Source organism: Symphalangus syndactylus, chromosome 18 (genome assembly GCF_028878055.3).
Source record: "Symphalangus syndactylus isolate Jambi chromosome 18, NHGRI_mSymSyn1-v2.1_pri, whole genome shotgun sequence".
NCBI lineage: Eukaryota > Metazoa > Chordata > Mammalia > Primates > Hylobatidae > Symphalangus > Symphalangus syndactylus.
In genome coordinates this window covers 65667263-65683754 of record NC_072440.2, presented here as the reverse complement: position 1 = coordinate 65683754, position 16492 = coordinate 65667263, and the positions used below count along the sequence as shown (strand labels likewise).

Here is a 16492-nt window from a genome sequence, read left to right as displayed (position 1 = left end):
CACCTGCCTACATACTATCTCTTGGTGGGACTCTCCACTTCCCAGAAGAGGACAAGTGTGCCCTCCTCTCAGGGTCTTCTGGAAGCCCTGGTTTCACCACAAATTGTGACTGTCAGGACACAGTGCTGCTATGGTCAGGATTCCTTTTCACATGCTGCTTCAGCCTCAGACCTCAGTGGGCCTTAAGAATAGGGGCTGCTCAGCCAGGCGCAGTGGCTCACGCCTGTAATCCCAGCACTTTGGGAGGCCGAGGCGGGTGGATCACCTGAGGTCGGGAGTTCGAGACCAGCCTGACCAATATAGAGAAACCCTGTCTCTACTAAATATACAAAATTAGCCAGGTGTGGTGGCATGTGCCTGTAATCCCAGCTACTTAGGAGGCTGAGGCAGGAGAATCGCTTGAACCCAGGAGGCGGAGGTTGCAGTGAATCGCACCATTGCACTCCAGCCTGGGCAACAAGAGCGAAACTCCGTCTCAAAAAAAAAAAAAAAAAACAAAAGAAAAAGAGTAGGGGCTGTAGCTGTTCCCATTTCGCAGGGCACTGGGGGTGCTCCTGACCACGTGTCAGCCCTCACATTGTGTCTGGGGCTCTGGAGCCCAGATCCGTCTCTCTCCGCTCCACTTCCTTAGTCCAGGTGCCCTTGAACCTCTGGCCTCCCTGTCTGGTCCTTAGATAGGAGTGGGTCCTCAGATAGGAGGGGTTGGTTGACCCCTGGGGGCAGGGCAGATGGAGTACGGATATCACTAACGGGTCCCAGATGGTAGGAGAACAGATCAGCTCAGGGAAAGCTGCTCACAGCCTCCTTCAGAGCTCTGGGTTTTGAAAGCAGCTGTTGTGGGAGCCTAACTGCTTTTCCCAGGGACTTAAGACCTTTGTAATTCTTGTAGCCCTTTCATCCTCCAGAATGAAGGGGCCTTCTTGAGCTCAGGGCCTTCTCAGTACTGGCATGCCCCAGGACTCCTCCTCCCTGCCTGGGCACTCTGGCCAGCTCCACTGCTTAGCCAGCCCAGTCACTCCTAGTCCAGGTGCATCCCTTCAGTGGCTTGGCCCACAGCCCGCATGGTGAACTGATTAGCAGCCCCAACTAATGGGTCCAGCCTCAGCTCCAGGCACCGCTACACTGGTCGCCCATCCGCCATCACTGTTGATGCCAGGGTGGTTCTTCACTGTAGATGCCAGTGTGACCCCTCCTTTTACTGTAGATGCCAGTGTGGCCCCTCCCTTTACTGTAGATGTCAGCGAGGTCCCCTTCACTGTAGATGCCAGCGAGGTCCCTCCCTTTACTGTAGATGTCAGCGAGGTCCCCCTCACTGTAGATGCCAGCAAGGTCCCTCCCTTCACGGTAGATGCCAGCGAGGTCCCTCCCTTCACTGTAGATGCCAGCATGGCCCTTCCCTTCACTGTAGATGCCAGCGAGGTCCTTCTCTCTGCTCAGACATCTTTGACTCCCTCTTATGCACATCCCACAGATGACTCTCGGCACATCCCACAGATGACTCTCAGCACATCCCATCACCTTCACCTTTGAGGTTTATCCAGGATCTGACAAGTCCCAGCATCCCAGCTGCTGCCCCCTGGCCTGGCCTCCTGCTCCCCACCCCCAGGCATCTTCCCCTTCTCCACTTGCAGTTGGCGCAAGCCAGGGGGGAATCAGAGCCTCCCTACAGACTCGAAGGTGGGCTTGTTTCTGTGACCTGCAAGCCCCCTTCCCACCTGACTTCCATCCTCTCTCTTCCCCTCGCTTGCTGTGCTGTGGCCATGCTGGGGTCCTGCTTGCACTTCCCACGGATGATTCTCAGCACATCCCATCAGTTTCACTTTTGAAGGTGCCCTCCTGGGCTGCTCCCACCATAGGCCGCGTCATGCATTCCCTCTTCTCAGACAGCCGTGCCTTGTACCTCACTCCTGCGTCTCCTCCAGGGCTCATCTCAGATGTCCCCTCCTTGCCAGGGCTCTCCCTGGCCACCTGGTCTGTCACACGCTCACTCGCACTGCTGTTTCTTAGTGTTTCTCGGTGTGTGTAGCTTATTTCTTGTTGTCTGTGGTCCCCACCATAGACTGTGTGGTCATGTTTGTCTTCATTCACAGCACCATGCCCAGAGTCCACGAGGCCCAAGCACAGAGGCAGCCACCAGGATGTGGTTGTTTAACAAATAGGTGGGAGTGTGTCTCTGCCATGGCTTCTTGTCCGTGGCAGTTCTGGGGTCCCCCCCCCCATTTTTTTGCTCCCTTGTCTGCTTCCATAAGACTAATCGGTCTGCAGGAAACAGAAAGCAGGCTCTAGTGCCTTGTCCCCCAGGAGTCCTCACCCCATGGGCAGCTTAGAGGGAAGCAGCAGACGGAGCCCCGCCCCAGGCTCCCATCGGCTCCTGGCCATCCTGGGCTTATGTGGCCTTTGTCTCCACCCTCACAGCCTCCAGATGGCTTCTGTGCCTCCCAGCAGGAAGGAAGACAAGGACAGAGTGCAAAAGGCAGAGGCCAGCTGCCTTGACCTTATGAAGCTCACCCTGGCATGTGTTCCCAGGGTCTTGCCCAGTTCACTCTCCCTGGCTCATTAGAGTGGCCGGGGAGAACAGTGGCTGCCTCAGCCAGCAGGGACCCTGGCTGAGAGCCCTGTGACTGGCCACGTGGCCACCCTGATCCACCTCATGAGGAAGAAGGGAGGGGATGGGTACTGGGGAGGGAGCCGCAGTGTGTATTCTACTCACTAGGCCTCATTGCCACCTCTGCAGAGGCGCTTGGAGCCCTTGTAGAAGCTGGTGTTGCTGGAACAGAGGGATAGAATCCTCTATGGCCAGACACCAAATGCTGTTTCTTGGTGTCCTTGTAAAAACACCCAGAAATTGTGGGGGCTTTCCACGTGTGAGCTGCACCTCTTACTCTCTCCAGCACCCAGGTGTCTCCCGGGCAACATGCTGCTCCCTCTGGGCACCCCTCATGCCCCCCACGGAATGGGGACCTGGCTGAGCATGACTGGGCCGTGGGAGCAGCCTGACCCTGGGCTCGCAGGCCTGGCCATGGTGGCTGCAGGCTCGCCTTGGCTCCATGGGCCTTTCCTGATCTGGTTATCGGGATGAAGGCATCGGGTAGGGTCTGTGTGGGGTGGAGAGGAGGAGCCAGGCTCTGGATCCAGAACCCTCTTCTGTCCTTGCCAGCTCAGCAGCCCACACAGGAGTCTTCCCACTCACAGCCACAGAGGGTTCTCAGGGTTATAGAGAAGAGTCACCTACCCAGTGCCTGTCAGGGCATCAGGCACATCCCGGGTGCTGCCACCTCACACCCTGCGATGTCCACACCGTGAACTGGGTTGAACAGAATACAGCCTTGAGAGGATGGAGAAAATACACCAAGCACTGACACGGATGACCCTGGGATGTGGGACTATAGGCGATCTTCGTTTTTTTCTTCATACTTTTCTTGGTTTCTAAATCTTATTCAGTGAGCACATGTTCCTTTTTTTAATTAGAGAAAACATGACAGTAGCCCCTTTTTGTGTTTCACAGAGGAACTAACATTCCTTCTTTACCTGTAGTTCATGCGGGAGATGGCAGGGGCCTGGCACATGACGGTGGAGCAGAAATTTGGCCTGTTTTCTGCTGAGATAAAGGAAGCAGACCCCCTGGCTGCCTCAGAAGCGAGTCAACCCAAACCCTGTCCCCCTGAAGTGACCCCCCACTACATCTGGATTGACGTATGTGCCTGTTCCCCCACCAAGGCTCTGGGGTGCTCCACCTGGGGGGCCAGGACTGTTCCTGGGGTGGGAGTAGCCGAGCCCAAGGCCTCCGGCAAGCCCGGCCAGTCAGCCCAGAACCTCTCCTCAGCTGTCTCTGCTGGCCCCAGGGTTAGCCTGGCTTAGCCCCACCACCACAGCGTCTTCCTCTTTTCGCTCAGTTCCTGGTGCAGCGGTTTGAGATCGCCAAGTACTGCAGCTCTGACCAAGTGGAGATCTTCTCCAGCCTGCTGCAGCGCTCAATGTCCCTGAACATCGGCGGGGCCAAGGGGAGCATGAACCGGCACGTGGCGGCCATCGGGCCCCGCTTCAAGTGAGGGCCCTCTTCCTGGGGAGCACAGGGCCCCTGGTGTGTACAGTGTGTCATGGGGCGTCTGTGTATCACGGTACTTCTGTAGACGGGGAACACATTTCAGTGAGCTGCTCCTAGAAGGGCAGGGAAGAGAGTCCAGAAGGTGGACTTGGCCCCAGGCCAGGCTCCTGCTCTGACCGGGTCCCGGGCTCCCTCACAGGCTGCTGACCCTGGGGCTGTCCCTCCTGCATGCCGACGTGGTTCCAAATGCAACCATCCGTAATGTGCTTCGCGAGAAGATCTACTCCACTGCCTTTGACTACTTCAGGTACTCCCCCAAGATATGCTGTGCAGTGTCCAGGGACGGCCCAGCCCCTCCAAGTGCTCCATCGCCCCAGACCCCCAGGAAGTCACTCACAGGAATACACAGTTGCCCAGTTGTGCTCACCAACCTCCTCCTTCAGTATCCCTGGCCCCCGGATTTAAATACCCTTCAGCCCTGTGCATGTGTCCCGTGTACTTAGAGCTAGCCTCCCAGCGAGATGTAGGCAAATTTTCCCTCAGTTCAACTGATTTAGAAGATTAAGTGCGTCCATTTAATTTCCCTGTTAATGTGAAGGCTTATTGCACGAAGAATTGCAAACACCCACTGCCTGGGGCTCTGCACCCATAGGCTGTGCTGTTGTATGAGTGCAGCTTCCTTGCCCTGATCTGCCACAAGTGCAGCTTCAGTGGAAAGCTGTAGGGGCTGCTGTGGGCAGTGAGGGAGGAGGGCATAAGAGGGCTCCTGAGCCACCACACCTTCCCATGGGAATGGGCCAGATCATCCTTGCTAATGACTGGCTTTGGGCTGACCTTTTGTCATTAAGAAACTGTCTACATCACCTTCTCACTGCTTTGTGTGACTGACCTCTAGTCCCTGACTCCAGACACTCAGCCCTTGTCCTCTTATGGTTGTTTGAAGCTGTCCCCCAAAGTTCCCTACTCAAGGAGAGAAGCGGCTGCGTGAAGACATAAGCATCATGATTAAATTTTGGACCGCCATGTTCTCAGATAAGAAGTACCTGACCGCCAGCCAGCTTGTTCCCCCAGGTAACCCTCAGCAGTGCAGCCGCTCATGGTGGAGGCAGGCAGGACAGGGGTGCAACATGGGCAGCCCTGAGGGTGCCAGAGGTAGGGACGGAAAAGCAGTTAGAACCCCCGAGCCCTGGCCTTGGCTGTGTTGCGCCGTCATTGGAGGCTGGTGCATGCCTGCCTCTGCTTCTCCTCTGGCCTGAGTTGAGAAGCATAAACACGCACTCGAGGCACCTGAGCAGACTCCACTCACCGCGCTTTCCCTGCGCTGGCACCAGCTGCAATCACACACCCCTCTGAGCAGACGGCTGCGTTCACACACCCCTCTGAGCAGCTGACAGCCCAGGATTGGGCTGAGGCTGGTGCACACCCACATGACTGGGGTCGTCTTGTAGGAGGCAGTCAAATGGACAGGTGATTTCAATATGAGGGAACTGTGGGAGCACTCCTCGGGGACAGACACTTGGCCCATCCAGAGTGGGGGAATCAGAGATGGTTTTCTGGAAGAGAGACAGTTGAGCTGAGTCTGAAAGGCTGCACTGGCGTGCAGGGTGGACAGGGCAAAGCATTCCAGGGAAGGGAATGCCTAATGAAAACATGCCACGCAAACAAGCAGCAAACCTCTGCAAGGAGGCTGTGCCCTGTTCTCCCAGCACCTAGCTGATTACTAAGCACAGACTGAGAGACGAAAGAGGGTTTTTTGTTTTTTTTTTTTTTTTTTTGAGAGACAAGAGTCTCACTCTGTCGCCCAGGCTGAAGTGCAGTAGCGCGATCTTGGCTCACTGCAACCTCTGCCTCCTGGGTTCAAGCAATTCTCCTGCCTCAGCCTCCTGAGTAGCTGGAACTACAGGTGCTCGCCACCATGCCTGGCTAATTTTTTTATTTTATTTATTTATTTTTATTTTTTTTTATTTTTATTTTTATTTTTTTTTTTTGAGACAGAGTCTTGATCTGTCGCCCAGGCTGGAGTGCAGTGGCATGATCTCGGCTCACTGGAAGCTCTGCCTCCTGGGTACATGCCATTCTCCTGCCTCAGCCTCCTGAGTAGCTGGGACTACAGGCACCCGTCACCACGCCCGGCTAATTTTTTGTATTTTTTTAGTAGAGACGAGGTTTCACCGTGTTAGCCAGGATGGTCTCGATCTCCTGACCTCGTGATCTACCCACCTCGGCCTCCCAAAGTGCTGGGATTACAGGCGTGAGCCACCGTGCCCAGCCTTTTTTTTAAATATATTTTCTTTTGAGACGGAGTCTCACTCTGTCACCCAGGCAGGAATGCAGTGGCGCAGTCTCGGCTCACCGCAAGTTGTGCCTCCCAGGTTCACGCCATTCTCCTGCTTCAGCCTCCCAAGTAGCTGGGACTACAGGCGCCCACTACCATGCCCGGCTAATTTTTTGTATTTTTAGTAGAGACGGGGTTTCACCGTGTTAGCCAGGATGGTCTCGATCTCCTGACCTTGTGATCCACACACCTCGGCCTCCCAAAGTGCTAGGATTACAGGCATGAGCCACCGCACCTGGCCAATTTTTTTATTTTTTAGTAGAGACGGGGTTTCACCATATTGGCCAGGCTGGTCTCAAACTCCTGACCTTGTGATCCGCCTGCCTCAACCTCCTAAATTGCTGGGATTACAGGTGTGAGCCACATTGCCCGGCTAAGAGGGTTTTCTTTAGCAGACCCATGGCTGACAACCTAACTAGCAGGAAAAGGAAAGAAAAAAGCAGATGCAGTGATTTTCTAAGGCGGCTTTCTGGCTTCACTTAGAAGAGGGAAAACAGTCCTTACAGTCTGCCCCCACAGGCCCTCAAGTTGTCACCGTACTAAAGGACTATACATTGCCAGTGATCAGATAACTGCCATCTTTTATCAAGAAAATTATGATATTTGTTTTATTCTATTTTATTTTCTAGTTTTTTTAGAAATGCAGTCACATTCTGTCACTCAGGCTAGAGTGCAGTAGTGTAATCATAGCTCACTGCAGCCTCAGACTCCTGGGTGCAAGCAATTCTCCCACCCCAGCCTCACAAGCAGCTAAGACTACAGACACATGCCAGCTCCCCTGGCTAATTTTTATTGTTATTGTTGAGATAGGGCGTCTTGCCTTGTTGTCCAGGCTGGCCTCGAACTCCTGGCCTCTAGCAATCCACCTGCCTTAGCTTCCCAAAGTGCTGGGATTACAGGCATGAGCCACTGTGCTCAGCCTATTGTATTTTAAAGGATAGAAGAAGGCCAGGTGCGGTGACTCACGCCCGTAATCCCAGCACTTTGGGAGGCCAAGGCAGGTGGATCATTTGAGGTAAGGAGTTCGAGACCAGCCTGGCCAATATGGTGAAACCCTATCTCTACTAAAAATACAAAAATTAGCCAGGCATGGTGGTGGGCGCCTGTAGTCCAGCTACTCGGGAGGCTGAGAAAGGAGAATTGCTTAAACCCGGGAGGCAGAGGTTGCAGTGAGCTGAGATCGCGCCATTGCACTCCAGCCTGGGCAACAGAGCAAGACTCCTTCTCAAAAATAAAAAATAGGCTGGGCACAGTGGCTCACACCTGTAATCCTAGCACTTTGGGAGGCCGAGGTGGGTGGATCACCTGAGGTCAGGAGTTTGAGACCAGCCTGGCCAACGTGGCGAAACCCCGTCTCTACTAAAAATACAAAAATTAGCTGGGCATGGTGTCGGGCACCTGTAATCCCAGCTACTTGGGAGGCTGAGGCAGGAGAATCACTTGAACCTGGGAGGCGGAGGTTGCAGTGAGCCGAGATCACGTCATTGCACTCCACCCTGGGCGACAGGAGCGAAACTCCATCTCAAAAATAAATAAGTAAATAAAAAATTTCTGAAAAGGTTAAAAGAAATATAATAAAAATGTTTAAACATTCCATCTAGAATAGTTAAAATAAAGAACTTCTCACGCTTTTGGAAAACTCACCATCCAGACAGGTTTGTTCCTGCAGTCGATTCCAGGACTCCAGAAAGTACCTGCTCTACCACTAATTGCCTTATCTCTGGTGAATAGTAGTTTATTTTTTGTGGTACCTTTTCTTGAGGCACCTCACTCTAGAATCAACAATGTGTTTGCCCTCAGATAATCAGGACACCCGGAGCAACCTGGACATAACTGTCGGCTCTCGGCAACAAGCCACCCAAGGCTGGATCAACACATACCCCCTGTCCAGCGGCATGTCCACCATCTCCAAGAAGTCAGGTCGGTGGGAGTTGTGCTGCTGGGGCCATCACATGCAAGTTATCATTCTAGTTGCAAGCTGCTTGATGGACACTTGCTCAGACAGCAGAACAGAGCGCACTGCAAGCTTCCTCTAGGTTTAGAAACTCAGGGCAGACAGGTGGCATCTGAGGACTTCACCTGTGCTTTGTCTTTCCTCCTAGGCATGTCTAAGAAAACCAACCGGGGCTCCCAGCTGCACAAATACTACATGAAGCGCAGAACGCTGCTGCTATCCCTGCTGGTAAGGCTTACAGGTGCAGCTGTGCCTGCTGCCTGCCACCTGCCTGTACAACACCTGGTGGCTGGGGCAGCGTGTGGCACTCATGGAAGGTGTGCATATCAGGCCTTATATCTTATCTTGCCAGGCCACCGAGATTGAGCGTCTCATCACATGGTACAATCCTCTGTCAGCCCCGGAACTGGAGCTAGACCAGGCCGGAGAGAACAGCGTGGCCAACTGGAGATCTAAGTACATCAGCCTGAGTGAGAAGCAATGGAAGGACAACGTGAACCTCGCCTGGAGCATCTCTCCCTACCTGGCTGTGCAGCTGCCTGCCAGGTGGGTGCCCGGGCACCACAGCCTGACACAGGCCTCACTAGAGGTCCAGCATAGGGTGCTTGCCAGCTGGGTCATGAGTGCTCAGGAGTGCCCTGCAGCCCCTCTCAAGGATGGTCAGGAAGTATTCTAGTCCTCGAGCCCCAGGACACTCCCCCAGTCCTTCTGTGCAGAGATAACCCAGCAACCCTCGTGATCTTTTCAGATGCCTGCCTGGGGTGCTGCAGCAGCTGGAGCCTAGGGAGGTAGCAGCAGGGTGAATTCAGAGCCAAGATCTGATTCATGCCGGATAGGAGGCATGTGGAGGCTGTCACTCCTGGCAGGCAGCTTCCGGAACCGCCTTGGGGAGGGTTTGGGTTTGTTCCTGGATGTCACCTTTCAGTGGCAGAGTATTTGGAGGAGGCACATGCTGCAGACAGCAGCAACATTCCTGTGAACTCTCTGTGGCAGCTCTTATGGGGACAGAACTTCAGACTGTTGGTGGCTGAGAGGGACTGCGGAGTCCCTGTTTAGAATCCCACCAGATGGTCCACAGCCTCCTGTGAATGTGTCCAGGGTGGGTGATTCTCCATTGTGCGCCCAGACCTGCCAATGTACTGCATCCTCTCTCCAGCCCTACTTTGATCCTCTGGAATAGGATCGCAGAGCAGCTCTGCATTGTCTCAAAGCACAGTGCTCATGGGACGGCCGCCTTGCATTAGCCTGAGGTGGGAACACCTGGAAACTAGTAGCTGCCCCTTCATGGGCCAGGTGCCTTGTGGCCACCTGGACTGTTGACTGAGACACTGACTCACTGGATGAGTAGCTGTGGAGAGTCAGGAGAGGATATGGTAGGAAAAGGAATAAGAGGCAGGGGTTTTAAGACAAGGATGGTGAAAGGAAGCCCTTTGAACAGTTAAATGTAGAAAAATTCCTGTTTCTTTAAGAAAGTTCCAGCATTTCATCACAGCGGATTATAATGCTCTTTAAAAAACACTAATGTTCAGACCTACTAGTTAGTGGCATAATAGAACATTTAGCCATCACCTGGCTAAACATTTTATTTAAACTTTTTTTTTAAATTTCTGTGCATATGTAGTAGATGTCTGTATTTATGAGGTGCATGAGATGTTTTGATACAGGCATGCAATGTGAAATAACCACATCTTGGAGAATGGGGTATCCATCCCCTCAAGCATTTGTCCTTGGAGTTACAGACAATCTAGTTACACTCTTTTAAAGTTATTTTTCAATGTACAATTAAGTTATTATTGGCTGTAGTCCCCCTGTTGTGCTATCAAATAGCAGGTCTTCATTCTTTCTATTTGTTTATACCCAAGCCATCACTTGGTATTGATGTGAATCCCTCCAGTTCACCGTTTCCCCCTGGCTCCCCTCACTCCAGTGTGGTGGGAGAGTGCAGGTTCCCTGGCGAGGCAGCACCACCCATACCCTCTGTGCACTATAGGTTTAAGAACACAGAAGCCATCGGGAACGAAGTGACCCGTCTCGTTCGGTTGGACCCGGGAGCCGTTAGTGATGTGCCTGAAGCGATCAAGGTAGTGTAGCCCACGTACCAGGGCCTGAGTTCAAACTGCATAAAATAGCACACTGCACCGAGAAATGCCTGAAACTAGAAATGAGACAAAAACAGCCACTTGGCAACTTCAGTGCTATTCATGTTTTTTCTGATTTCTTGGGTTTTCTATTCCTTGTCTGTAGCATTTATTTTGTTTACAGTAGAAAAAAACGTAATGCACTTCACCCTAATTGCAGTTACGTTGTTTTCCATAACACATCAGAAGCATCTTCCACATGGTTACCGATGCTTAGAAACATCACTTCTCATGGCCGTCCTTGTGTGGTCCGTGGACCAGGTATCTCCAGAGGTCCTGGGACTGCCCAAGCCACAGCATCTCCCCACCTTCTCCACAGTTCCTGGTCACCTGGCACACCATCGACGCCGATGCTCCAGAGCTCAGCCATGTGCTGTGCTGGGCGCCCACAGACCCACCCACGGGCCTCTCCTATTTCTCCAGCATGTACCCGCCGCACCCTCTCACAGCGCAGTACGGGGTGAAAGTCTTGCGGTCCTTCCCTCCGGTGAGCCCAGGGCCCTGCTGAGCTGGCCTCTGGTAGGACTGTGGGGAGGGGTCTTACCTGGTGAGAGGCACAGGCCCCACCATTGGCCATGAGGTCGCCCTGTTACATACTGGTCCTTTCCCTGTTTTTTGTTCAAGTAGTTGTAGAAGATGGATTTAGTTCTAATTCAAATGTGTTCTCTAGTTACATTTATTTTTTAACCTAGTGAGGTGTTTGAGTTAAAGACATAAAGTTAACTTGAGTTTGATTATGAGGCGGTGCGGCAGCTGTGCACACCCCACACGGCAGTGCAGCTGTGCCTTGGAACCCCACAGTGACCTCGCCCGTGGAGGGTCCCTCACTCCTTGTGGGAGCCCAGGGAGCCCACGAGACAGCCATGACGATGGTGGAGAAGGGCCTCTGGAATATTCTAGAGTCTGACCCGCAGCAGACCATTTCCCTGAGGCAGCCTCCCCAGTGAGGAGCGCGAGGCCCTCCCGCCCACTGTAGAGCAGGAGCCTTGCTCCTTTTACCTGTTTCCTCCATTCCTGTGTTCTGAGCCATCAGTCATTTTGCCTGCCATCCTGTGGGCTTTCCCCAGTTTTCAGCCCTGCTGTGAGCAGAGCAGAAGCAGAGGCAGGGCCTGGGCCGTAGGGTTGGGTGGCTCTGCTCTCAGAAGTCATGGCCAACTCTGCTCCTCCTCCACAGGACGCCATCCTCTTCTACATCCCCCAGATTGTGCAGGCCCTCAGGTACGACAAGGTAAGCCTGCACCTGCATGGCCGTCCTCTTCACTCACAGAGTGTGTTCCACACCCAGCCTGTGCCCGGTCTGTCCCCAGCCCTCACAGGCTCCTCAGAGCCTCCTCAGGGGCAGGGCTGCCCAGCAGTCCCCTTGCTCCCCCTACCCCAGCCCCTGTGATTGTCCCTTGATACCCAGTGCTGTGCCAGGGGAAGCCATGTTCACCCACTGCCTCACCCTGAGGCCCAAGCATGCTCTGTGGAGCGAGCCGGTTCTGGTGCTGTTGCCAGCCTGGCTAGGTGGCCTGGCCAGGCTTCCCTCTCATCAGTGGGGTCCCCTCAAATCCCTGAATCCTGCCCTCTTCAGCCAGAAGTGGTGAGGAAGATTAACGAGGTGACGTATGCATTAGTCTGCCAGGGCTGCGTAGCGAAGCACCACAGACTGGGCAGCTTAAATGTCCATTCTCAGAATTGTGGAGGCCAAAAAACAAAACAAACAAAAAAAAACCATGAATTCTGGAGGCCAGAAGTCCAAGGTCAATGTTCGAACAGGGTTGTTTCCTTCTGAGGCCTGTCTCCCTGGCTTTTTTATTTTTTTTATTTTTTCTTTTTAAGAGACAGGGTCTCGCTCTGTCACTCAGGCTAGAGTGTAGTGGCGTGATCTCAGCTCACTGCAGCCTCAACCTCGTGGGCTCAAGCGATCCTTCCACCTCAGCACCTTCCCCACTACCCCTCCCAAGTAACTGGGATGACAGGTGTGTGCCACCACGCCCAGCTAATTTTTGTATTTTTTGTAGAGATGGGGTTTTGCTATGTTGTCCCAGGCTAGTCTCAAACTCCTGAGCTCAGGCAATCTGCCCACCTCCGCCTCCAAAAGTGCTGGGATTATAGGCCTGAGCCAGTGTGCCCATCTCCCTGACTTATTGATAGCCATCTTCTCCCTGAGTCCTTACAGGGTCATCCTTTCGTGTGTGTCTGTGTCCTAATCTCTCCTTATAAGAACACCTGTCATACTAGATTAGGACCCACCCTATTGACCTCATTTTACCTTGATCACCTCTATAAAGACCCTATATCCAAATACAGTACCATTCTGAGGTCCTATAACATATCAATTTGAGGGGACACAGTTCAGCCCATAACAGTATCCGTGGACATAAAGTGTTCAGCACAGGTCATGGCACAGAAAATATCCATGGGAATGACCCCAGCCAGGAGCCCGAGCCTCCTGTGCCCTCATGCCAGCCCGCCCACTGCACCGTTTCTGAGTGCAGCTTGTCTGCCCTATTCCCCAATCCCAGGGCTGACCTCGTTTCCCTGGCTGAATTGGGCAGCAGACTCCATGTGTCTTGGCTGAGTCCTCACCACTCTGGCCCACCTGTGGGCTGGCTGAGTGCCATGGCTGGGTGTCCCAGGGGCTAGCCTTAGAGTCTATAGACCAAAGTGCTTCTAGAACAGCAGCCAGCCTCTGCTGAAAGACTGAGTCCTGTGGAATCATTCACTGCCCTCACTAGGTAGTGCCATGCTCTCTGCACCTCTGAGTGGTGATATGTGTGGAGCCACACTCACCAAGCCGGAGCCTTCACACTGGTGGCAACTTGCAGGCCTGTCATGAGGCACCTTCTCTTCAGGGACCTGTTTTCTTCCCCCTGGCTCCCCTCCCACATTATTTTCCCTTGACTGCTTGGCTCTCTGCTTGCATACAGGCCTAGCATAAGGGTTAGATCCAGAGGCAGTGGGGAGGGGAGCCAGTACCCAGGGCCTCCATGTGAACTCTTGGTGGTGGCTATCAGAGAAAGGCCGCCTGAAATGATTCTTCTGTGTGTGGTTGTACCAACTCAGGACTCAGCGAGTTTCACTGGTTTCTTTCTTGCTTTCCATTTTTAGGGAATTTTGTTGTTTTAGGGAATTTTGTTGTTGTTGTTGTTGTTTTGTTTAGAGTCTCACTCTGTTGCCCAGGCTGGAGTGCAGTGGCATTCTCGGCTCCTTGCAGCCTCTGCCTCCCAGATTCAAGCAGTTCTCCTGCCTCAGCCTCCCAAGTAGCTGGGATTGAAGGTGCATGCCACCATGCCCGGCTTATTTTTTGTATTTTTAGTAGTGATGGGGTTTCACCATGTTGGCCAGGCTGGTCTCAAACTCCTGACCTCAGGTGATTCACCTGCCTTGGCCTCCCATAGTGCTAGGATTACAGGTGTGAGCCACCACACTCAGCCAGAATTTTTTTTTTTTTTTTTTTTTTTTTTTTTTTTTTTTTTTAGACAGAGTTTCGCTCTTGTTGCCCAGGATGGAGTACAATGGCATGATCTCAGCTCACTACAACCTCCGCCTCCCAGGTTCAAGCACTTCTCCTGCCTCAGCCTCCCAAGCAGCTGGGATTACAGGCATGTGCCACCACACCTGGTTAATTTTTTAAATTAATTAATTAATGGCTAGGTGCAGTGGCTCACGCCTGTAATCCCAGCACTTTGGGAGGATGAGGCGGGTGGATCACGAGGTCAGGAGATCGAGACCATACTGGCTAACGGGGAAACCCTGTCTCTACTAAAAATACAAAATATTAGCTGGGCGTGATGGCAGGAGCCCGTAGTCCCAGCTACTCGGGAGGCTGAGGCAGGAGAATGGCGTGAACCCGGGAGGCAGAGCTTGCAGTGAGCCGAGATCATGCCACTGCACTCCAGCCTGGGCTACACAGCGAGACTCCGTCTCAAAAAAATAATAAATATTTATTTATTTATTTATTTATTGAGACAGAGTCTTTGTTGCCCAGGCTGGAGTGCAGTGGCACGATCATGGCTCACTGCAGCCTCCACCTCCCAGGTTCAAGTGATTTTCCTGCCCCAGCATCCCAAGTAGCTAGGATTACAAGCGTGCACCACCACGCCCAGCTAATTTTTGTATTTTTAGTAGAGATGGGGTTTCACCATGTTTGCCAGACTGGTCTCGAACTCCTAACCTCAGGTGATCCACCTGCCTTGGCCTCCCAAAGTGCTGGGATTACGGGCGTGAGCCACCATAACTGGCCTGTTTTTTGTATTTAATAGAAATGAGGTTTCACCATGTTGGTCAGGCTGGTCTCGAACTCCTAACCTCAGGTGATCCACCTGCCTCGGCCTCCCAAAGTGCTAGGATTACAGGCGTGCGCCACCATGCCGAGCCTGGAATATTTTTTAAGTTTAAAAAAATTTATATCACTTGTGGCAGTACAAATGTATATACATATTTGTTTATACTTTTATAAAAAAAGGAACAGTAGGCCGGGCGCGGTGGCTCACGCTTGTAATCCCAGCACTTTGGGAAGCTGAGGTGGGTGGATCACGAGGTCAGGAGGTCGAGACCATACTGGCTAACACAGTGAAACCCCGTCTCTACCAAAAATACAAAAAAAAATTAGCCAGGCATGCTGGCGGGCACCTGTAGTCCCAGCTACTCGGGAGGCTGAGGCAGGAGAATGGTGTGAACCCGGGAGGCGGAGCTTGCAGTGAGCTGAGATTGCACCACTGCACTCCACCCTGGGTGACAGAGCGAGACTCTGTCTCAAAAAAGAAAGCAACAGTAAATCAAAAGTTAATAAAAATGGCCAAAGAGGGAGAGAACAGGATGCAAGCGACAGATATGTACCATATTTAATAATTTTGACTTTGGAATTCTGTCAGTGTTTATAATTAAAAAGCAAACACATTTAAAAACACTACACATTGAACATTCATAGTTTGTCTTTAGATCCATTTGCTGGGTTAGAATTCGGAAACCCAAATCGAGGACTTCTGCCTGTGTGATAAGACCACCCCCCACTCACCCAGGTCAAAAATGTCCATCCAAGGGACACTTCACCAGATCAGTGGCCATAGACTCCAGGAGGCTGCCCAGAAAGGCCAGCTCACCTTTTTAAACCTAGAGCATGGAATTAAAACTGGAGTCTCAAAACTTATGGCTCTAGGAACAAAAAAAAAAAAAATTTTTTTTTAATTAGAAAGACTGGAGTTACTACTATGAGTGGCGGAAAATGACCAAGAAGGAAGAGGAGGAGAGGTCCTTAGGATGGTGACCATAGTTGTGTATATTAGTCCATTTTCACACTGCTATAAAGAACTTCCTGGCCAGGTGCGGTGGCTCACGCCTGTAATTCCAGCACTTTGGGAGGTCGAGGGGGGTGGATCACCTGAGGTGAGGAGTTCAAGACCAGCCTGACCAACATGGCAAAACCCCGTCTCTACTAAAAAATACGAAAATTAGCCAGATGTGGTGGCATGCGCCTGTAATCCCAGCTGCTCGGGAGGCTGAGGCAGGAGAATCGCTTGAACCTGGGAGGTGGAGGTTGCAGTGAGCTGAGATTATACCACTGCACTACAGCCTGGGTGACAGAGCAAGACTCTGTCTCAAAAACAAACAAACAAAAAAACTTCCCGAGACTGGGTAATTTATAAAGGAGGCTTAATTGACTCACAGTTCCACGTGGCTGGGGAGGCCTCAGGAAACAGAATCATGGTGGAAGGGGAAGTAGGTCCATCTTACCTGGCAGCAAGCGAAAGAGCAAGTGTGTGTGTAGGAGGAACTGTCAAACATTTATAACACCATCAGATCTCCTGTGAACTCATTCGCTGTCATGAGATCAACATGGGGGAACCGCCCCCATGATCCAGTCACCTCCCACCAGGTCTCTTCCTCAACACCTGAGGATTACAATTCAAGATGAGATTTGGGTGGGGACACAAAGCCTAATCGTATCAATGTGTCAACTTGTGGAGGAGGTATCTCTGCATGTTTCTGGAACCTGTCTGTCACTTTGGAACATTGTTCTAAACAACCAGCTCACA

General features: G+C 52.3%; 1 protein-coding gene across 3 annotated transcripts in view; it reads left to right on the top strand.

The window, feature by feature from the left end:
- PI4KA (phosphatidylinositol 4-kinase alpha) overlaps nucleotides 1–16492 on the top strand; it is a 153035-nt gene that overhangs the window by 122019 nt on the left and 14524 nt on the right. For all 3 annotated transcript variants that reach the window (XM_055252271.2, XM_055252272.2, XM_055252270.2), the window contains 10 exons: nucleotides 3535–3693; nucleotides 3894–4045; nucleotides 4245–4352; nucleotides 4989–5116; nucleotides 8181–8300; nucleotides 8483–8562; nucleotides 8687–8880; nucleotides 10325–10415; nucleotides 10792–10959; nucleotides 11647–11700. In XM_055252271.2, coding sequence (XP_055108246.1) covers nucleotides 3535–3693; nucleotides 3894–4045; nucleotides 4245–4352; nucleotides 4989–5116; nucleotides 8181–8300; nucleotides 8483–8562; nucleotides 8687–8880; nucleotides 10325–10415; nucleotides 10792–10959; nucleotides 11647–11700 — 1254 coding nt within the window. The remainder of the gene's footprint in view (nucleotides 1–3534; nucleotides 3694–3893; nucleotides 4046–4244; nucleotides 4353–4988; nucleotides 5117–8180; nucleotides 8301–8482; nucleotides 8563–8686; nucleotides 8881–10324; nucleotides 10416–10791; nucleotides 10960–11646; nucleotides 11701–16492) is intronic.